We start from the raw sequence: 21,915 nt of genomic DNA on the forward strand, positions 1-21,915 counted from the left end.
GCTTATCGGATTGTTGTTTCCCCAAACCAAAGAAGTCTCTTTCATCATGCTTTCTCGAATAATGTCATTGAAATTGAGCGCCTTTCCCTGTCCTCGTGGTTTCGACATCTTTCTCTAGGCCTCGCCATCGTGGCATCTCGTTTATTCCGACCTGCCTCCTCAACAGAATACTTGAGCCATGTCTCGCTCTTCATTCTCTGTGTCTTCCGCTGCTACTGGCATTCTCAATCCTCACTACTAGCCACTCTATACGACGCTGGCTGTCTCTGCACCTTTCTATCAGCCTTCCAGCACGCATCCACTCTGATTCTTTTACCCGCCTTGTCCGTGCTTTGCTATGCAAGAATCATTGCAGGATGTCTATGACGGAGCAGAGCAATATCTGGACAAGGTCTACTCGTCTCTCAACTGGCTGCCAGATGGCCCATGGAGCACTCAAGAAAAACAACCCCTACAAAAACTAAGAGATATCGGATTTCGAGGGCCGATTGAGGAACGAGGTGCAACCAATGAGTTCCTCTCCACAGAGCTGATAACTCAAGGAGATGCTAGGGAATTCGAATTTCAGATGATTCGAGCTCTCTCCAAGTCACACGCAGCCTTCAGGGCCCTCCGTGGGAGGGTCAACGTGGAAGTTATCACGAACCTACTCGAGGACGAACCTTTCCTGCCTCGTGACGAGCTTTTAACACTCGTCGATGGAGCGTATAAAGCTGCCCTTACCCGTCATCCCGAACTCGACGTCTTTGGTAAAAACGACGGGCTTCCGCATAATCACAGTGCCGACTTGGAGGAATACTATAGGCTGTTCAAAGACATTGAAACTCGTACATGCGGGAATGGAAGCGCTGGAGTCTCGTTCAAAAACGTCATCTACAGAGACGATCCCACCAGTGACACGCAACGGGCCTACAGGGCCTTTTTATTATCCTGGATGAACCAATCCGATCTCAGCAATCCCAAGCTTCTGGCACATCTCATCATAAACCGAATGTATTGCGACCACAGTGCCTTTACATTCGCAGACTGGGAAGCACTGCATCTTGGTCGAGCCAGCAAGCTGTTCCTGCCCAAATTTGCCGACAATCGATTCATTGGGATTCTCACGCCAGATGATGTCCAGATGAGCAAACAGATGGGACTGAAGCGAAGCGCCCCATATTTCTTCATTGTGGACGACTTCATTCTGATATGCCATACTGACCAAAGAGACCCTGACCAAGACTGGATGTTTGAACATCTGCGCAAGAGTGGTCGCCTCTTTACCTGGGCCGACGGCATCCATCTCCTCCATACCCAAGCCCTGCTTTACCAAATCCTCTACGGTGTCACCAAAGCAATAGCGATCAAAAGCGGTCAACCAAAGGAAGAAGTAGGCGCTGAAAGTATCGACGATGACCGAGTCGATGCCTGGGCAAAAGCGCACCGTCCAGAAAGAATCTTCTACTTCGAAAATGAGGGAATAGTCGAATACGGGCTGTACATGCCACCAGCCTCTCTCCACCTGCCTCTCTCCACCAGCCTCTCTCCACCGAAACTGGCTTGACGAATTTAAGGCGAAGTTCACACAGCAATTACAATGGTCAAACGACCATTTGAGAAGCCTTTGGCATGATCCATTCTACTTCCAGCAATGCGTCGATGAGCAATTCCAGCAGCACTACGGACACGTATCCGAGCAACCCCAGACCTCCGTCCACCATGTTCCGAAGAAGGCAGCAATGGCGGTGTCATACCAAGGCAAACTTCCTCATTTTTTGGCACGCGACATTGACGCAAAGAAGGGTCTGATCAATGATATCATCAGACGCGTCGTCCAGTGGGCTCTATACGAAGTCGAAATGTGGCAATGCCTGGTTAGCAAAATAGATGCCTTGTGGGGTCTTGCTCGTGCCAGCGGAGTTAACCTTTGGTGCTCAGAAAACTCCCAGTGTCTAGAAATACCAGACGATCAACCTAAAGTGAAGGAGGCCTGGGTCGACTTGGGCTTCCATGCACGTTGGTTTGTGGAGCGTCGAATCAACCACGTCGTCGGCCATGGCGGCTTGTTTGCCACCGAAACAACCCGGCATCTCTTTCGTCGAGATACTAGCTGGCCGAGTTTGCAAGTAGTCCAGGACGATTGGGACCTACCCAAGGAGTATGCCGGTACCAAAATAGACTTCACTGTAAGGGACCGCGGGTCGGCAACACACGAGGACGCAATGGACATTGACAATAACGACATGAACGAACCTGGTATCGAAAAGTTGGATAGTCCAACCTGGTGGTCAATCAAGAATGTCCACACCGGACTTGCGAGCAACTTCAACATTGGGTCCATTGGCTTACCGAAGCTCATCCGGGCCTTGCGCACGAAGCTTTATGAGCGACACACAGCACTCGGGGCTCAGACGTCAGTCACAAGAGACTATGAAGCTATACACTTGACAGGCCTACTCTGCCACCACATGCAACTTGTACACCCATTCGGACAAGATCTCCTGGATGCCGAAGGTCGCAGCACGCGGCGCCGTGAAAGCCCAGCAGGCCCTTTTCTCATTGGTTTCGACGACTTACCATTCGAGGATCTTGTGCAAGAGGAGACGCTGAGGTACACACAATGGTTACTCGGGGTCGTCTACAAACCGCATGGAGACAAAGACTACGGCCGGCACTCGTTGCTAGCCCAGTTGTGGGTGAGGACCTTTTGGCGAGAACTCTGCAACGGGCTTGTAAAGTCGACCAAAGAGTTGGAGTGGGAGGAGTTAGAGGAGTCGAAGGATTCAAAGGGCTCGAAGGAGGTCAAGAAGTCAAAGAAAAAAACGAGTCCTGCGGGCGGTGGTAGGGGTGGCGGCGGTATCGTGAGGCACGGGAGCAAGAGGGGCAAAGTCGGCAAAAATGCCGCGACGCCAAGGTGTTGTCGACCAGCCGGTGTTCAACGATACCTCGCTACCAACCCCTCTGACAGAGTTGACTTGGAACTGAAACAACCTTGGTACGATTGCAAGAAGATCTGCGGAGAGATCATGACTGCCGCGCCCCCGGACCACCGCGAACCTCCCCAATGGGACTCTCGTCTACCTAAGCTCGTAGTGGTGTCGACTCCTGAGGATAAAGAGGCAGAAGACAAGGACGAGACGGACAAGGTCATGATAAGCAGGTCAGTTTGGGCGACTATAGAAAATATTTGGAGCCACGGCGTCGGATCCGTCGTCAAGAGGAACGTGCTTGAGCTCTTTAGCGCGTTCGACTTTGCCCGCCAGACCCGTGAGGGATCTCGCGAGAGGTTCAGGTGGACTCCCAAATCCGCGTTACCGGCACCGACTGGAGCGAATGGGCAGCCCGAAGCGAGAAGTATCACGATTCATTTGCCGCACGATGCCAACGCAGACATGAGGAACGACCAGCTTCGGTGGCTTCGAGAGGCATGCGCCAATGTGGGCATCACGGAAGATACTATAAAGAGGTACTACTATTGCCAAGGGAAATATGCAGCTATGCGGTTTGGAATATGAGCAAGGGGAAGAGAGAGGGCGGAATCGAAGGCGTTGTGCAATGGGAACTTTGGATATCTTTGAGTTTGAGGAGTTACCTCGCGTGTAGGGGGCTAGAATGACGATGGAGTATTTGTTTTTCCACCAAGACGGATGTCCCTCCACTTTTGCTACTACTTGATAATGTCATGTTGGATCCATTGAATTCCCTCCCAAGATGAGCCTCTCGTCCATCACCAGGTGGCGCTCCTTGCCTTTGTTGCAAACTTCAACTTTCCCGATCCCATCCCATCAGCACGGTGGACCTCAAACCACCCTCGCCGGTTCCTCCGTCGTCGCACCACCAGCCCGACCCAACTCGCTCCCAACATCTCTGTTATCCTCCACCGCTCCCGCAGTAGAATCGCCGGCAACGCTGCCCCGAACGGCGGTGGTACTCCGTCCTCTGCGCGGTCCAAGATTGACGGGAACGAGGACGCGCCGCTTGACGAAGCGCATGTACAGGAGGAAGCAGAAGAAGAGGACTGACACAATTATGGTGAAGGACAGGATACCTACCAGGGCGTTCACGCTCGAGTCGCTTGCCATTTTGGTGATTCTGTTGGAGCTTGTGGTGCCAATGGAAGATGTGTTGATCTTGTTAGTCCAAGTGTCCGAGATACCTTGATAGCAATGCTGGATTTCAGAATGGATTGATGGTCAGAATCATGACCACTTGATACTTGGCTTCTTTAAACAAGTCGGGGTGGTCTCGATAGATCACTTTCATCACGGCCAACAACGCTTCATTTGATCGGTGGAAGCAGTGAATCAGCCAAACCTCATAATCAACCCAGCGGTGTACTGTATCCAAGGCAGTCACGGAAGAGATGCGACATCTCGACGGGAAGTACACATATCAAGTGCCGTGAATCACTCTACATCACGCGAGGAGGAGTGAGGACCAAATTCTTAAAGATGTCAAGCGATTATGATTATCAGGAGACTATCCCATATGTGACAATACCGAAAACCCAGATCCCGAAGCCATCAAAAGCAAAGCGAAGGGTATAATGCTATGTGCAGCCCACCAAAATGTTGTATCCCCGTTACCTGATTCCCCGAGAACCGACCTGTACCGGTCCGTACCATACCAAAGACACCTGTGACACCGTGTATTCTCCGTCGTTCTGTCCGCACAATATCCCATTCCAAGCCTCCTCCTCTTTGACTTGTCTTCTAGAAAGCCTTACATGATTCGACCGTTCCCAGTCCAAGTTCTCCCCTGTTCTATTCCAACCCCTGTCCCCCTTCACGCCAGTAAAGATAAATGCAAAGACAATATGAGATGTATGGGAGGTAGAGCGAGAGAGAAGGAGAAAGAGGAAGATAATGAAAGCGCTGTATAGGGTATGTTGGGTGTTGTGTTGTGCTGTGCTGTGTGAGGAAGGGTTCAGAACAAGGAGTGTTGTTGCAGCGCAAGTGATGTGATTGTAGCGATGTGGAGGTGATTATCGTGTATGGTTGAGATTGCCGAGACGTGGTCCAGATAAGCGACGTCAAGTGCCACGGCGGGCCGTGGGAATGTTGCTAGCAGGACACCGAGGGGGTTTGAAGAGGAGAAAAAAGTCGTATTGGCTGTAATGCCGAGTCGTTGGTGGGGTAGTAGTGGGCGGTCCTCTATGGGGGAAAGATGAGCGAAATGCAACCGAGTCTATCACCAAACAAGCCGTAGACAAACGCCATTGTATCCTTTCTATGCGGGCAGTGGGCAGCTCGAACTGCAGTCATTCCTGAAACAAGTATGAAAGTGTCTCGGGCAAGGAGGCAGGAAGGTGGTGTGGTGAATCGACGCCAAGATGATGAGCCAGCCCAGGCCGTGAGAGAGTACGCGTCGCTAGCAGCGTCGCGGTCGGAGCTGCATCAGTCCGCGCCCCCGTCTTTGCCGATCTTGGAGTGGATAGCGAAAGATGAGCAGTGGAGGGTCGGACGGGCTGCGTGGAAATGAACTCAGCCGCGCCACCCGCGTTTGTGAAGCGAGTCGAGAGCCAAGGCATGCCATGATTGCGGTGGTGGTGGGGATTGCTACTCGTCTAGGCCGGGGAAATGGGATTTCTGGCCAGAAGATGCTTCCTTGTCTTTTTCGTGACAGATATGCCGGTTCGCTCTTGGTCGTTGATTTAGGGGCGCTTGTCTAGACTTGAAGGCCATGTGAATGGCTCGGGTGAGCCCTTGAGACCCATGTATGGAACACGGGAACGCCAATGCACGACCGAAGAGGCCCGGCGGGAAGGCAAGCGAGTGGTCGAAGACAAGCCGGTTGAAAGACGGGTCTGGAGAAGACAGAGTAGTGTCTAGCATTTTGGAGCAGGCGGATAAGGCGCGGTGTCGTTCGGTAGCTCCTTGACGCAGATGATGTACGTCATGCAGGCCGGACGGATGCAGGCGACCCCTCCAAGAAGCGATCACCAGATACACCCCCAACCCATCATGCACCAAGGAAAGAGGTTCTGATTAGCGACGTTGAGGGTCGGGGCTCGAATCCGTTATCCAAGTGCAGGCGGGCAAACGCGGAGGTGATAGGTGGTCTAGAATCGTCCCGTCATGGATTATAGACAGCAAAAGTGTGGCCAGAGAGGCAAAGTTGACGCTGCTTGCCCCTGCACTGTTTGCCCATCGTGACAATGCGGTGAAGGTCTAGAGAGGGGTTCATCCATACTGGAAGCTGTCCAAAAAAGAGGGAAACATCGAAAGGTTCCCCCCGCCCCCCAGGGGATAGAGCCAAACTGAGAGAGAGACAGGGTGATAGGCTCCCAGCTGAGATGTCCAAGGAGGGGGGAGGGGAGGGTTGAGGATGGTGCGTCGGGGGGGAAAAGTGGCTCGTAATCCCCAAAGTCGATGCCGGAAAGTGGAGCAGGCGGTGCCGGTCGCTGAGCGGGGCAGAGGTGATTCGCCGACTCCATCTAAATCGGGAAAAGTGGATTCGATTCCGGAAGCCTCCATTGGTCTGCGCCACAGCAGCTGACAGCACCTCCGGGGTCTCCACCCATCCACACCAAAACTCCTACTGCGTTGATGCTCATGCTCATGCTCATTGCTCATGCTCGAGCTCAAGCACCGCACTGCTCAGTGACAGTCAGCCCGGGACCAAGACAAGGACTGCGACGGGCAGATGCAAGTGTGTGACCGGGGAGGGGGGGGGGCAGGGGAATAAACCCGTGGACCCCTACACCACACCTCCATCTTCCTCGTGCAGCCCGTCCAAAGTCGCAGCCTGACCATCCCCAATCAAGTCAACGACGTACGACTTGCTCTCCGACGACATCTCTTGATGCTTCCCTTCCCTTTGTCTAGCCCTGCTCTTGTTCCCGTGTTTCGTTCACGCGGTTGCCCTGTGTCTCCAAACCCCTCTCGTACCCCTGGGCCCTGGCCCCAAAGTAGTGACTCACTCCATCAACTCTTGACAAGGCTTGTTGTGTTGCTTCCGGGATATCACGCTTGCGCCTCACCAGACGCGAAGCACCTTGCCTCCTTGGCCAGGTCGTTGTCGCTCACCTGGCCCGCCGCCCGCTATGCACCCTCACTCCCACCTAGCGGCCTCCGCGGCATCAAGCCCGTTGCGCCCCGTCCCCGTATCCGCCACCACCGTATACTTGATGACTCGGGGTATGGTGCGCAGTCATGGACTGATACTGCTCTGCATAGGTAGTCGGTGCATGCATCGCTGGTATCGCAGGATCCCACCGTCCAGGGGCTGAAGGCGGTGTATGCTGGTTTCCTAGCGGTGTCTGAAGCCCGCCGCCGTATGAATGGCTCGTCATCGACCGACTATCATAGCTGCTGACAGCTGGTAAGGGTGCAGCGAGACGCAGTCCAGATTGCCGCGGGGACACAGATGTAAGTGCGGGAGAAAGGTTGCGTGGTGGTCCTGTCGAGTACGCCGGCCAGCTGTGCGTGCTGCCGGTGATCGACCTCGGTGAGGTCAACCCTTCGTGGTGGTGGACTTGCGATGGAACACCATAGGCACTGACATGGTCCGATGCAACAGTTGGGGCTGGCGGCGTCGGGAGCGGCGGAGGATACGCGTTGACCGGTGTGGGCGTCAAGAGGTGCGAAGCTGGAAGAGTCGATGAGGGGCTAGCGCTGTATTTGCCAATGATCTTCTTCAGCGCCGATTCCAAAATCTTCCACGGGAAAACTTTGACGTCCTTCTCAATGTTCCTCGGCTTCGGGTTCGGGAATCCCATGATGATTTTGAAGAATTCCTCCGAGTCGGCCTTGGCCTTGCTGACTGTCAAAGGCCTGAAGCCCTCAAGGTTGCGACGGATGCGATTCTTCTCTTCCACGGTGAATCTGGCTGGAGCAACGACAAGCTGCTCCAAGAGGTAGATGGTGTCCACAGACGTGACGTAGCACTCGTTCTTCTCGGCCCACCAGATGCAGCTGATGCAGATGCTGTTGGGCGGTCTCTCGTTGACATTGACGGGTCGGAAGGTCGCCGTGAGCGTCGGTCCCGTCTGTTTCTTGCTGAACATGACGATGCGTCTTCGGTTCGACCATTCCTCGGGAGACCAGTCGATAGACATGGTGTCGAGCTTGCCAACAATCTTCAGTTGAGCCTTGTTTGAATACGATCCCCAATGGTTGTATCCAGATTGCTGTCCGCCTCCAGGAGAGCTCGGAATCGAGCTTGTCCTGACAAGCAGAGGCATCGTGGCAGATGGCATGGGCAGCGGCGTCAAGCTAGGACGGGAGATCTGCGTGTGCGTAATGGGGGGACCCGGCGTTCGTCCGTATGCTTGCCATCCGGTCATCGGCGGCCGCAGCGGCGGGGGCACCGCCCGGGTGTAATGCTGCTCCGGGAAGGAGTTGGTTCGATAAGCGCTGAGCATGTTGTGACTGTTGTTGTCTTGCGAGAATGAGTTTCCATAGGGAGACTGGGCAGGTTGTTGCGGAGCTGTAGCAAAGTCGTACGTATTTGTACTGGCTTCGTTGCCGAGCTGAGTGCTTGCTGACCTGGGGGACTGATGTTGCTGTTCAGGTGACTTGGACACCTTCCTCGTGATGTCGTCTGAGCTAGCACCTGGGCCTGCTTCGTGATATACAAATTGACCCGCTGCCGCCTTGAACACTTCCTCGCCGTTCTCTGTTTCAATCAGGACCAAAACTGGCACGTTTTCGTTGGCACAGCTGGTGACCACAAATGGCGGTGCATCGGCCGAGACAGTGAACATGTACCCGTTGCTGTCCTGGGATTCTTTTGTCGGTTGTGCCTGCACCTTGTTCGCGCCGAAAACGAGGGAGTAGAAAGGCGCTACGGTGAGGAGATCGTATGGCGAGGTGATCTTGACCTGCACTTTGGTACCCACCATTCCAGAACTTGGTTGACATGATACCACCGATGGACCTACACTGACAGACATGTAAGAGCCAACCGCACTGTTGGCCGCAAAAGCTTCCTGGTTCATCTGGGCTGCGGTGAGCTGGCCTGCACTGCCGTGCTGCGCAGGATAGGCCTGCGCTCCATATTGCTGATACCCGGCATCCTGATACCCACGGGATGAATCATACCCTGCGGGAAACACGTCGCGTCAGCCATAACCCTCCAGCTGGGTGTATTGCGCCAAATCTCTCATGGGAAGCTAAAAGATTACAAAAAGTCCACCTGACACGCCTGTACTATAGAGAAGAGAAAACACGTACCGTGGATTGGGCCTGGCTGCTGCTTCCCGTAATGGGACATGGGGAGGAGACCGCCCGGCGGGGAGTCGCCCCGAAGGTCTCCGTTGGCCCTTGCGACTGCCTCTTCGTACTTGAGAGTCACCGTTTCTGGCGAGTCAAGGCCTTCCTCACCGATGATTATTGGCCTTTGCGGGTGGAAGTCGGGCTGTTCTCGGTGAGGCACCCCTCGTCAGCCTTACCGCACTCTTCAAGATAGTATGAGGCGTTGTCGAGTGATGCGACCAAACGACGACGTCTCGGGGGTGGCTCAACTCCACGTTGAGGGTGAAAGTGTTGACTCACCTCGAAATGCTTGTAGGAAGCACACTCAAACTTCGCAGCAGACATTCAAGCTGTAGAAGATGGTGCACTTGGGAAAGGATGCGTGGTCTGGTGTCGGGAAAATGCAAACCACTGTTTCGGGAGCAGTGTTGCAACGACAGGAAAAGAGACTATGGCCTTGTGGGACCGTCGAGGGACAAAGGGAGGAAGGGAGAGATATGTCTTGAGATTGCTGTGATTAGAGTCCGGGCGAGTTTTATTGAATAGGCCAAGGACAAGTGCGAGGGAAGGGAGAATTCCTAGTCGAGGAACGTCAGTCTCAGGAGATTCTCCCGGCAGGATTGGTTTGAGACACCGTACTCAGATATGTGGATGGCGTTTCCGAGCTGGCTGGTGGCGCTAGGAATTTGAGAAGATCGGCTGCTGTGATTATTATGGAGGTTCGACGCGTCTGGAATCGAGGAGCGAGCTGTAGAGGTCGGGCCGGGCGATGATGCCAGGTTTAAGAAGAGCGAAGCAAGTTGGGGAAATGGAGAAAGCGGGAAGGCTGAGAAGATACCCAGGAGCGGCAATCTTAAACCAAGCTCAGCTCTTTGAGAGCAGATGTCGCGCGAAGTGAACTCAGACCGATGCACCTGTCATTGGTCGCCGGGGCGCTGGCAAACCGAAATCTGAGATCAAGTTTCGGGATGACCCAAGAATTCCAACGCGTTGGTAACGGACTGAAAGATGCCGTGCTGGGACTGTTCATTGGCACGCAGGTCAGCCTGAATGCTCCCAAGGTGGAGCGTTGATGCTCCTTCGCAAGAACTGCTGGCTGGGGGCGGCAAGGTGCAGCAAGTGGCGTGACGGCTTCTTGCTGGAGTTCGTGGCCATGTAACAGCTTGCAGGCAGAGGAAGGGATCACGTACTCAACCGTCTAGACTGGGGTGTTCGCCAGTGTGTTATCCAATCAGGGCTAGAGGTTGTTGACAAACAGACTGAACCTGTCTGTTGACGATGCCAAAGACGTGGAGCTGAACCGTGCTTCGTTCGTTGGCCCTGCAGGCTGATGGCGAACCTGTTCGTGAGAACAAGAGAGTTAGAAACAGGCGTTTTCTGAAGGAAACAAGGCCAAAGATTCCGCAGCACTCGTGCGTTTCTTCGGCGAGAACAATAGCAGGTTTGCGAGGTCCACCAAGCCAGAGGTGCCCGAATATCGAGTGTTAGGATACTCACCAGGCATGGACGGGTTAGGCGAAGCCAGAAATGGGGAAACTGGAAAGAGAATATGAGATGGGGAGTAAGAGGGAGAGACGAGACTGGGACTCAGAAAGTCAGACTCTGTCGCTGATTTTGTTGCGGGGGTGAAGGAGGTAGATGAGGAATGTTGACGAGGTACGGGGCAGTGGTGTTGCATTTCTCGCATAGCCAGGTCTGATGGAGAGATAGATAGCAAAGCCAGTCTGTCTCCCTGCAGGCCAGGTACGGTACGTGTGTTATGAGTGTTGAAGGGAAGACGACGACGACGAGTCTGTGGCGACAGAGAGGTTCGGCCGGACAGATCCACACGGGAGGGAACAGGGACCTTGGGAAGATGGATATTGCTTTTGGTCTGCTTGCCGCACTAACAGAAAGCTCACGTACCAATAGCTCCGTCTTGGGGATCCCGACTACCCTCCCTTACAGTAGTACCCCTCGTCGTTTCTTTTGGAAGAGGGCTCTGCGTCCTTCCCTATACCTAGTAGCCAGTGGAGATAATCTGGCCCGCGGGTAGCTTTTGGCGGAGGAAGAAGCGGGCAAGGAGGGACTCAAGACCGGGTGGCATTTGTGGGGATGAGGGGAGGGGGGTGTGTATGGTAAGGGTATCCGTACAGGAAGCAACCTGAACGTGGTTATGGAATCTTGTAGAGGACCGGCAAGGCTGGGCAGGGATAGGGACCACCGTTGGGGATGCGAGGTTCCAGTTGTCTTATGGGCAACAAGGTCTCATTCATCTGAAGAGAAAAGGGTGGGGGAGCGGGAGTCAGTTGTTCATTGAGGAAGGGGGTGTTGCGCGTGTTTGAGTGGCTGTAGGTATTCGTGGATAGTGATGATGATGATGTATAGGAACCAATTCAGCTGGCAAGAGTTGGCATGCAGTTGGGGGGAGAGAGACTTGCTTCATAGAGGATTTGGGGGTGTGGCAAGGGAATAAGGCTGTCACCCATGTTTGGTGAAGTCCTTTTTTTTCTTGCTACTCAGACACCATGGATAACGAGGTAGGTAACTTAACCAGTTACTAGCCCAAAGGCAAGACACGGGGCTGTGGTGTCAAAAGCGAGAAGCAAAGGAGAGAGAAAGGTCTCTCATGCAGGGAGACTGAAGGGGAGAGACCGTTCGTAATAGGGAAAGAAGGAAACGGCCGTTGCAGGAAGAAGAAGAAGAAGAAGAAGGGGGATGACAAATGACAGGGAACATCAGGAAGCCCAGGACGAGGGGCCTGGATCCATAGATGGATGGAAAGAGGGCAGAAAAAGAGAGAAAGACTGAGATTGAGGAGAGGACAAAGGAATTATAGAGGGGACTTACTCGTCAAGATCGACCGTGATGAGCGGCAGCGCAGGAGAGGCAGTACTGGGGTATTGTTAGGTAAGGTACCTTACGTACAGATGATGTTCAGCACAACCAAAAGACTTGCAGGCACAAGTATTTCTATCCGTCGTGAAGTTTTTCTGTGTTATTAGGCAGCTTTGTGGGAAACATATAAGCAGTGAGGCGATCACCCGTCGTTGTCGTTGTTGCTCGCGATATTGGAAGATGCACGCTTATTAGGGCGGGAGAAGCTTCAGGTTGACTTTTGCGTTCAGACAACAGAAGAACTGAAAAGAGAAGAAGCGAGAGAGAAAGAAAGAGAGAGAGAGTGTGTGTGTGTGTGAGTGCGTGAAGGCGTGAGTGAGAGACAGACTGCCGGGGGGGGGGGGGTATCGTAGAAGACAGAGAGAGACTGAGTGTGAGAGAGACTCGAGGCGTGTGTCGATCAAGCGTAGCTGGAGCTTGTACGGACGGTATGTGGCACTTGGTAGATGGGATTTGAAGTCTGCGAACCACGGGTTAGCGTACTGTGATTGGCCATAGCTCCTGTGAGCAGCTGCAGCAAACCCAATGAGCGGGAGGGTTGGGATGAACGAGAGGAATGGCCGTAGACCGACTGTGGCATGTGGCCAGGATTAGGATGGACCGGGGCTCATCTAACGGCATGGAGGGGTGCGGTGGTAGTCTGTGCAATCGGGATACAAGCGGCACGCTCCAGTGTCACTGGATCTGGCTTGGGATACTACCGACCGGCTGAACCCTTGCATGCGTCCGTCCGCACCCCCTCAACTACCAAAGACCTTGCACAAGACCTGTCAGGCAATGTACAAGTCTGAATGTGCACGAGGGATACCCCAGGCTAAACCAACCCGTCATCCAATACAAACCCTGTGTGCTCGTGCCTTTTGAAATCGGGGGGGGTTTGGGGGGACGTGAGGGGGGGGGGGGCCAGACGAAGAGAGGATATGAATGACAGTACGGATACAGTGAGAGAGAGAGAGAGAGAGAGAGAGAGAGTATGTGTGTGCGAGAACTTAGAAGCGCATGGAGCAAGGTTGGTGAGCCCATGCCACAGATAGCGTAGCTGAAAGAGGGCACATTTTGCTAACATGGCACCATCATCATGAATAAGTACCTACCAGGAAAAGCACGGGAGCCGGTGGAAGATCAGGTGTGGGAAGAAAAAAATATGGAGGAGATCGGGAGATCCGCATGAAGGGATGCAGCAACCTGGCTATAGAGAGATGAGACTTACATCTGATTCAAAACTCAGAGTGAGATCCAGGGACCGGTCCGCCTTGGACCTGATGTCTCTCACGATCGTCTTTGGATATCTGGTCTACGGCCTGCCCGCCTCTAGGTAGGTATATCCGTAGATAGCGTACGATCAGCGTGCTTTCTAGAGGCTGAAATCTAGTCGAGCGTACAACAGCCAACAGCAGGGCCTGGGAGCGTTGGGTTGGGCCGGTGTCGTCCGCGGCCGAGATGAAAGCCGACGGAGATCTATGGAGATCTTGAGCCCAGCAAGGTATAATAATACCACTAGGTATCCGTATCCGTACAGCAAATACACTACGGAGTATTGGTACGGTACGGTACGGCTACTGCTTCGCCTCGACCGAAAAAAGGTCGTTGGGGGTCAAATCACTCGTCGGTGTCGCTTCGGCTGCTCGGGCTTCCGGGGCGCATCTGCCAAATGACGATCTCTGATGCCGCTGTGGAGTGGGCGCAAATTGTCCCGACTGGGAGTGCTGTCAAAAAAGAAGTCGCGATAAACGGCGAGGTACCCGGTAACGTGAAGAAACCCGGACAGAGCTGCTTTGCACCCCCTGAATATGCTTATTTCTTCCTTCGCCTTGGTCTCAGAAGGGTCGATCAATAACGCGTGATACTCTCTATCGGTATCCGTAGTCTGTATTAGACAACCAAGAACTACCTTAATCAAGCGGTGGTGGTGAAGATGGGGGCTCAAGTGAGGGTAGGTACACTCACAACGCTGCCTCTTCTCTGAGCCGAGCTCTGCCTTTGCCTGTTGCCTGCACGCGAGCGTCGAGAAGACGCTGTGGGATTTCTGTGCCTCCCCGGGTCTTGATCTCGGAGCTTTCCTGCCCTGCCCCTGGCATTTGCTGCCCTGCCCTGCTCGTTTCTTTCTCGATGTTTCCTGTCACCACTAATTGGTCAGCCCGATTGCTAATAGTGCAGGTGAAGCACTCGGTCCCGGGGGTGATCAGTGGATTCATCCTCCCGCTGGAGAATAGCGTGATTGTAACCTCAGCGGTGACAGAGAGGGCTGTCGGGTCAAGTCATTGAAAATGAGGGGAGCGTGTGCTGGAGACTTGACGACACCAAACATGTCGAGACATGGTTGGCGATGCACAGATGCACAGGGCATCGAAAGAGGCAGAGGCGGCGCTGTGTTGCTGCCATCTCAACCTCTTGCTTCAACCTTGGCTTCTCGATCTACTCCCACCACAACCCATCGCAGCCCAGCCAAGCATGTTCGCAGGGCCAAGCCGGGGTTTCGCTGCCTTCAGTGGTGTGTTGACACTCGGGCTCCCCCTCCATGTTCCCTACGCATACACTACCACACACTACACCCCCTTGCAGCCAGCAGGAGGCAGCAATACTGCACTAGAGGCTAGAGACGGGATGATCGACGGCGGGAAGCAAGCCAGGCGGCGACGCCTGTCGGGTGGTCCAATAAAGCTAGGCGGCTTTGCAGACCCGGGCAGTTGATTGAGATCGAATCCCCGTCATTTCTGCCCAAGCAGGGCCCCCCAGCACAGCTGAACGAACGCCCTGGTCGATATGCCTCCACAAGTGTGTGTGTGTGTGTGCGTGCGTGTGGATGGAAATGTTGGGGGTTTCGACCAGAGCCATCGCCGCGGATATCATCTAGAGAGCTGTAATGCCGAGGCCACTCTCCCGGTCGACGCTGATGAGGTTCAAACTTGGGCGGACCGAACCCCAATCAACAACCGTCTTGTTGCGACCCGTCTCGGACTACGAGCCAGCACTGTGCTTATTTCCCAGGACTCGAGAAGCCATGGCAGTCTCCCGTGTAAGCCTTGACGCCGGAGAGCGGGACGGGTGGGCGCCATGACCGGCCATTTTATTGCTTGGGCAGAGCAGCGCAAGCAAAGATGCCTGGCTCAACTGGGGGAACGTGGAAAGGGTCCAGAAAAGAGAGTTCAAGACTCACGGCACGGAATTGGCAAAGCCTGGCGTGGCCTGGCGGCGTGGGCCTGGTGAATTGGCGGCCGTCTTGTGCGGGAATAGACGGATCTGTGTCTGGCTATCTGCCCGCCTCCGCACGTCAACTCAACTTCTTTCCGTAGCGCCCGTGTCTCGCTGTCATGTCAGGCACAGACTTACTGTTCACAACCCAATTCCCCTCCCCGTTGGATGGGCCTTCTTCGCGAGGTGCCTAGTGGGCTGGCTTGGTGGACTTACCGCTGTCGGTTCGTTCCTAGTGGTTGTCGGAGAGTCAACAAGCGTGAGACTCGTGTCTGAGACGACTGCACCTAATTCCAATTGACGGGCGGTACGGAGTAGCTTGGGGTGAGATGGGAAAGGCGGGCGATGCCGCAAAGTGAAATGCGATGGGTCGATGACAGCCAGCAGGGGGGTGTAGGAGTTGTCGACGACGACAACGACCGATACCAGTTGGTGATGGAATCAGGACGGCGTGGGCTCCAGCAAATAGAGATTCCAGTGGACGTGACTAGTGTCGGATGGTTGGCTCACAGTGGACAGGCAATAGGATGGCTCAACGTCGACGATAGCCTGGGAACGGTTGCGGTCTTATATTCAACGTGGGTGGTTTTGGAAAGGTTGGTGGCTTCCCGCCGCGGCGTCCCTGTTAGACTCAGTCCAACATGGCAAAGATCCAAATCGCAGTCTTTTCGAAAACGTTGGTGTAGCAAAGTATGAGCTCAAGGCGAGTACCGACGAGCGAGCAGCGGGCTGCATTCGCAGGCGACGCGAGCAAATGGTACACGGCCGCTGTCGATAGGCTCGAGGCACCAAGTTGCCCGGCAGTGGTTGCAACTCTTTCGGTCGTCGTTGGTGCTTGCTTGGCTTGCTTAGGTCCATGGGGTTTGTGTTCCCAGCCCGACAGTCGGCTAGACGACATCTCAAGAGCGAACGTTCCGGAAGTGGAGCGGGCAGTCATTTGCCCATACTGTGTTGGGTGCAGTCACGGCCCCCATCGATACCAATGGCACCGACGGCTAGGAGCACAAAAGTGAGGACTTCCCAGTCCTGAGGCCCGGGGAGCGATGTGTGCATTCGTGAGGCAAAGTACTCCGTACACAACCTAACACTGCACACGCATCTGGCGGCGGGCGGCGGGTGTTACAGGAATTGATCTGGCGAGATGCTCCTGCACAAGACATAGTCCGTGACTCTCTTCAAGTTGAGTTGAAGAGATATTAAACGATAGGCGGCAAGGAAGGTGGCTACCTACAGCGACACCCTCACAAGGCTCGGCTTGAGGCGCCCCTGGGTTGGTCGCCATGACTAGGGTGACGACTACGATGGTAATTCGTGACGGTAAGGCGGCGACTGACCGTCATAGTCTGAGAGGGCCAACTCGAGTTGCCAAGATGGAGGCGACTGGACCATCGAGGGGGAGGGTTCCTTTTCCTTCAGGCTTCAGGGGCCTGGAGCCATGCCATGGCCATGTTTGATGGACGACACGACGGGCGAGCGAAGCTGGACTAGCAATTGCAAGGCTAGGTATCGGGAGGTATCATTCGTACGTATGTATGCGTAGTTGGTACGGAGTAAGGTAGCGTACGTTTGGTCAGATAGACCAGGTTCAAGCCTCGTGGGACCATTCCATTGCCCCCTTTGGAAGACTCGGATGTTTGGAGAAGACTGGATCGACGGCTAGAGGAGGATTACAAGGAGAACCCTTGTTGCAGATCTCGCTCGCAGACAGGCGGTGCGGCGGTTCGGCGGTGGTGAGCGGTAAGCACCCAATCTCTGGCTCGCAAGTGCTGTTCCTGTGAGGTTGTGGCAGACATTAAAGGGGAGGGGGGGGCCCCGAGGTGGCTACCTAGTGGCAGACAAGGCGGCGGCAGATGGTACTCGGTATTCGTAGAAGCATGACAATTAGAGACGCATACGGCCGTGATGGCGGAGACGGTGAGGTAGGTAGATGGCAGCGGAGCGTTGGAGTCTCAGTCTCTCAGAGTGGTAACGTGGTGAGAGGATTGAGGAGAAGGAGGAGGAAATGGTCCTACTACCTTGTGGGATGATCCATCATCCATGCCGTCTGTGTCTGTGTCTGTGTCTGTCGTCCATCTCGCTGCCTTAGTGCGCGCGGGAGGAGAGCGGCGGCGGGCGGGAAGGAGGACGAGGACAGAGTTCCATCACAAACCTCTTCTAGGAATGGACCTGCCCTGCCTGACCTGCGGAAACCTGAGGAACAAACTCGAGGTACCTGCCTTGCACAAGTCGCATCGGAGGCCGGGCCTTCCCTCCAGCCTCCAGAGGTATCTGTATCGTGCCTCACCTTCCAGGAGTAAGGAAGGAACCCTGTCACCGATCTTGCCTTTCACGCCATCCACGCCTTCCACGCCTTCCATCTCAGAGGAACTAGGCCATCAAACATAAGAGGCTAAAGTACGAAGTACATTTGTGAGCTTCCAGACTCACGTACCTACCTTAAGGTACCTTACTATAGGTAGATAAGCGACCATGACGGAAGTCCAATCCACCTCAAGGTTCTCGTCAAGGTGTCTACGTACCTTTCCAGTATGGAGCCAGGTCGTTGGTTTACCTAAGGTAGGCAAAGTCCCGGCACCAACACCGCCCCCAAAGCCCCGACACGGATAGCGCAAGGCAAGGGCCGCTGTCAGTCTGGTCCCGGCGGATTTCCAGCAGACATCAGGCGAGTTTCAGCGACCCTGTGCCCTAGACTGCCATGACGGCGCTACCTGTGCCGACAAGGTAGTGAATCGCCTCTAAGGTACCTTAGGTAACGGACTGCTCTCTGCCTTGCCTAGTTGCCTTGCCTTGCCTTAAGCTATGGAGGTAAGGAACAAAAAAAGTGGAACAGTACCTTTACCTCCTCGTACCTGCCCAAGGCCGGTAAGGAAGGTACCTACCTTACTGGGTGAATAGTGATCTAAGACGTACCGATGTACATCGTGAGGGCAGGCACGCCGCACGCTATAAGGTACGACGGCTTCCTGATCTTTCCTCCCTGCCTCACTCCCTTCCTTCCTCGAATCTCTCTCCAAATTTCCACACCATGGAAGGAAAGGGCCATGTGTCTAGTCTCTAAGCAAATACTTCTCTCAAGGGCAGGAAGATCCCATGTCTACCTACCTTAAGGTACCTGCCCTGATACCTAGATCTCGCATTTTTACATCCATGTGCCTCAGGTTGATCTGCCGACCTTGTCTCTCGTGCATCTCCAGACTCCCACACACAATTTGAAGCCAAGGTACCGTACAACGACGACATCTTCCTCCCTCACCTTAACCGTCAACGTCCACCATGTTTGATGACCACCACCACCACGACCACCACGAGCACCAACGCATCATCACCGCCACAAGTCCAATATCTGATGATTTCTCCCCCCGCTTCTGCCGCCAACACTTTCTTATTCCTTCATCGAGTCCCGTCCTGCAGGTCCCGGAGAGTAGGGTCCCCCCTGACATTTCCTCCTCACTTCTCACCATCCTTTTGCGGCTTGCCCTCCAGTGGCCTCGTCAAGCAACCAACAAGCTTCAATCATCAAGCTTCAACCACCAAGCTTTCTCTCCTCTGCGTTCCTCTCCTCCGCGTTCCTCTCCCTCTGCTGCAGCGCCGCAACCTACGTCTCCCTCGCCTGCCAGGGAGCGTACCGAGTACCTAGCTAGTGTGGGAGCCAACGAGCCAACGAGCCCTTCCTTCTCTGCACCCCGCCGTTTCGACCCTCTTCCACATCCGACTTGCTGCTCATCCGCCTCCGCTTCGGCTGCACTTGCACTTTGCTTGCTAAACAAGCATTCATCCCAAATTTGCCAAAATACCACGAGCCTTAACTCCTCTAGAGCGTGTCCTCCACGGGTACTCCACGAGGTCGACATGCCCCTCATTACCTAGTCTACCTCGCCTCGAAGCGCCCAGCTAATCCCTGGGGTACTATTTTGTACAGGGCCATCCATGGACGGATCCTCCCAGGCCCGTTGATATCGTCATCATCTCGACTCCAGCACGCTGTTCTCGTCGCTATCTTCACCTCCCAATCCTCCCTCACTCGCCTTCTCTCACTCCAATCTACCACTCGATGCCGCATGCGTGCTCCCTACCTACCCATGCCCACCACGCGACCACGCTACCTTACACGCCGTCTTCTTCGTCCACCGGTAGGTATGTGGTATTCTACGCAGTACACAGTAAGGTAAGGTAGGTAGAGCCTGCTTATGCTTACTGACCTCCCCCAAGGACTACTTGTACGTATCTCGACCAACACAGTCGGCCGCCTGATCCCTAGAGCAGATACACTAGATACCATTCGCCTACGGCCGTACCCATCGACCTCGGGCGCCTCCCCTCTTCTTGTTCTAGATAGCGCCATCCTCTTTCCATACCTAGCAAGCTCGACACCATCATTGGCAACAGTGGATGGAAGCGGACGAGACGCAGACCACAGGCTTTGCCGCTCATGCTCCGGTCTCCTGTCCGTTCATCATGACACATCCGCCTTATGCCGATACGCTTGCGGGTGCGGGTGCGGATGCGGTTGTAGTTACGGGTGCGGTTGCGGGTGTGGCAGGTGTCCAATCATGGCATCACACCTTGGCTCCAACTTTGGCTCGCTTGGCTCGTCTCTCACTACGACATTTACCATGGCCCTGGAAAGCGTGGTCATTCTACCTTAGTCCACCCAATCTCGCGCGACACACGCAAGCCCGCCTTGCCTGCCCTCTCACAGACGGCCTCTCGCTTGTTACCGTTTTACCACTTCATCTTTGGTGCAACTTTGCCCACTTGTGCCCTGGCACTATCTTACCATCCGCAATCCACCTGCTTCGTCCTTGTCACCAATGTCCTGTCCGCCCGGCCGTGTCTTTGATATGCAAGTCATTCCGCCAGGGTGGGAAGGGGGCAGACAATCGGTACCTTGCCTTCATTGCTTTGCCTCGAGGCCCGCATGTTGCAGATTCGCTTCCGAGAACTAAGAACCTCGAGATCCTGATTTGCGTGATGCGAGACATTTTGCCTCGGACCCACCTCGTGGCCGTAGCGGAAGGCCCAGGACCATGGATCCAGGCCATCATGATGAACACTCCTTTCTATTTTCGACCGTATCAGTTCAAGGCAGCATTCTCTCTCATATGCTTCCATGACAGGCAGCATGGTACGCATGATATGGTCCGTACTCCATAGTCACAGCAACCGGGGCAACGCTGCAGGAGCACTCGAGTTAATTAGCTAAGGCATTCGCGACATAGCCGTTGCTTGAGAGCCTAAACACGAATTAGCGCTCCCCAGGGCCTAACAGCTAAGCCCCTCAAACATGCTCCCCAAGGCGCATTCCTAGGGCATGCTTTTACCATGTCTCGGGTCGCGTTATTCAAGATAGTGTTCACCAGAAACGATGCCGAACAGGTTTAAAAGAAGCGATTGCGACCCCGTTGCTGTCGACCGCCTACCCGACCGTATGCCAACGTGCGGGAGCGCGTTGCAGTGCCGGACGCTGTGTTTGTTGAGACGGGGCCAGGTATTGAGTTACCTAATTCGTTTTCGCAGAAACTCTGTACTCCTTCATTCGCATTGCAAAGTGCCGTACCGCTGCATGCATATCGATATTAGGCTACATTCCGGTGTGCTCAACTAAGCCCAGCTTATTAACTGAGATCTGGAACGACGTATTCAGCCGCAAAAGCTTTTCGGCGGAGTGAAGGCGATGATCTAGAGGGGGGGGGAGAGAGGGAGAGAGAGGTCTCACCTAACAAGATCATGCACCTCCATATTAGCCTTGAAGCAGATCTTGCGCTCACTCTCGCAGCACCATCGTCTGATACGACCGCTTTCTTTAACGCCTGCCACCATCAACTGCTGTGCAACATCATTCTTCGGTGCGGGAGGCGGCAATGTGACTGATCGTGCTCGAGACACATGATTGGCCTGTGTTCCGAACTGGGAGAGAGCTATGGTTGGTATGCCGAGCATGCGGCCTTGTGCCACAGACATATCGTTTGGGCAACTCCCTGGGGCTCAAGAGAAAACCTTCCTTGCTCAGCCATGGTCACGTTCAGCTCGGTATGTTGGCACAGCCCTGGGCTTGCATACGGGGAATAGCTGCTGCCGTGTCTTCACTCTCGCTAATCTACTCCAAGTATGGCCTTGTTACCAGCACAGCAGCCACACACTTCGGCATAACCACATCTTTGGGTTCCCTCGCGCTCTTGCCAACGGTCTTGGCAGCCTCACGAAAACTGTCAACTCATGCAATGGCTATTCGTCACATGATGGCATGTAGAGGTTGAGCAACCCGAGGTGAGAAAGTGGGCATTAGTCTTCGATCCTTCGACTTGTCATTCAAGAGACGACTGTCATAGTCAGTATCTGGGCTCGACTTACCCGACAGTAGAAAGAGATCGGACCTTCAAAAACCAGTATACAATTTTTACTCGATGGGCCGTTTCTTTTACGCCACAGTGTGGCAGCTTTCCATTACGACTCATGCGCACTCGGCAAAAGACGTTATACGACGTATGCCCCGGACTACCTGTGCGACCTTATCATGCGACTTCAGCCAACACACCTATTGTCCACAAACCAGTCCTTCGGATACTGGTTCGTGGATCGAAGACACCAGGCTCAAAACATTTGTCTCAACTACCCGCCCCTGACTGCTGGATCTAAGGGGGAGGCCGGCTTGAACTTCGTGCTGCTT

General features: G+C 54.3%; 5 protein-coding genes across 5 annotated transcripts; 4 read left to right on the forward strand and 1 right to left on the reverse strand.

Moving 5' to 3' along the window:
- Positions 1-337: 337 nt before the first annotated feature.
- On the forward strand, positions 338-1,546 carry BDZ83DRAFT_753612 (uncharacterized protein; the record flags this gene model as incomplete). Its single annotated transcript, XM_060514370.1, has 1 exon — positions 338-1,546. One exon carries the CDS (start codon positions 338-340, stop codon positions 1,544-1,546), a length of 1,209 nt encoding a protein of 402 aa, XP_060363306.1.
- An 88-nt stretch (positions 1,547-1,634) lies between these two features.
- On the forward strand, positions 1,635-3,580 carry BDZ83DRAFT_391749 (uncharacterized protein). Its single transcript, XM_060502795.1, has one exon. It carries the CDS (start codon positions 1,722-1,724, stop codon positions 3,495-3,497), a length of 1,776 nt encoding a protein of 591 aa, XP_060363307.1. The 5' UTR covers positions 1,635-1,721; the 3' UTR covers positions 3,498-3,580.
- A 3,483-nt stretch (positions 3,581-7,063) lies between these two features.
- Positions 7,064-9,524, reverse strand: BDZ83DRAFT_581170 (uncharacterized protein; the record flags this gene model as incomplete). The annotated part of the gene is made up of 3 exons (XM_060505431.1): positions 7,064-9,027; positions 9,159-9,342; positions 9,480-9,524. The coding sequence occupies 3 exons, from the start codon at positions 9,522-9,524 to the stop codon at positions 7,064-7,066; spliced, it is 2,193 nt and encodes a 730-aa protein (XP_060363308.1).
- Positions 9,525-12,388: 2,864 nt separating this feature from the next.
- On the forward strand, positions 12,389-12,936 carry BDZ83DRAFT_626583 (uncharacterized protein). The gene has a single exon (XM_060508573.1). The coding sequence runs from the start codon at positions 12,635-12,637 to the stop codon at positions 12,845-12,847; it is 213 nt and encodes a 70-aa protein (XP_060363309.1). The 5' UTR covers positions 12,389-12,634; the 3' UTR covers positions 12,848-12,936.
- A 6,496-nt stretch (positions 12,937-19,432) lies between these two features.
- On the forward strand, positions 19,433-20,727 carry BDZ83DRAFT_391973 (uncharacterized protein). Its single transcript, XM_060502796.1, has one exon. It carries the CDS (start codon positions 19,638-19,640, stop codon positions 20,400-20,402), a length of 765 nt encoding a protein of 254 aa, XP_060363310.1. The 5' UTR covers positions 19,433-19,637; the 3' UTR covers positions 20,403-20,727.
- Positions 20,728-21,915: the final 1,188 nt, after the last annotated feature.

This window comes from Colletotrichum acutatum (assembly GCF_030867785.1).
Source record: "Colletotrichum acutatum strain CBS 112980 chromosome Unknown BDZ83scaffold_67, whole genome shotgun sequence".
In the NCBI taxonomy this organism is placed as follows: Eukaryota; Fungi; Ascomycota; class Sordariomycetes; order Glomerellales; family Glomerellaceae; genus Colletotrichum; species Colletotrichum acutatum.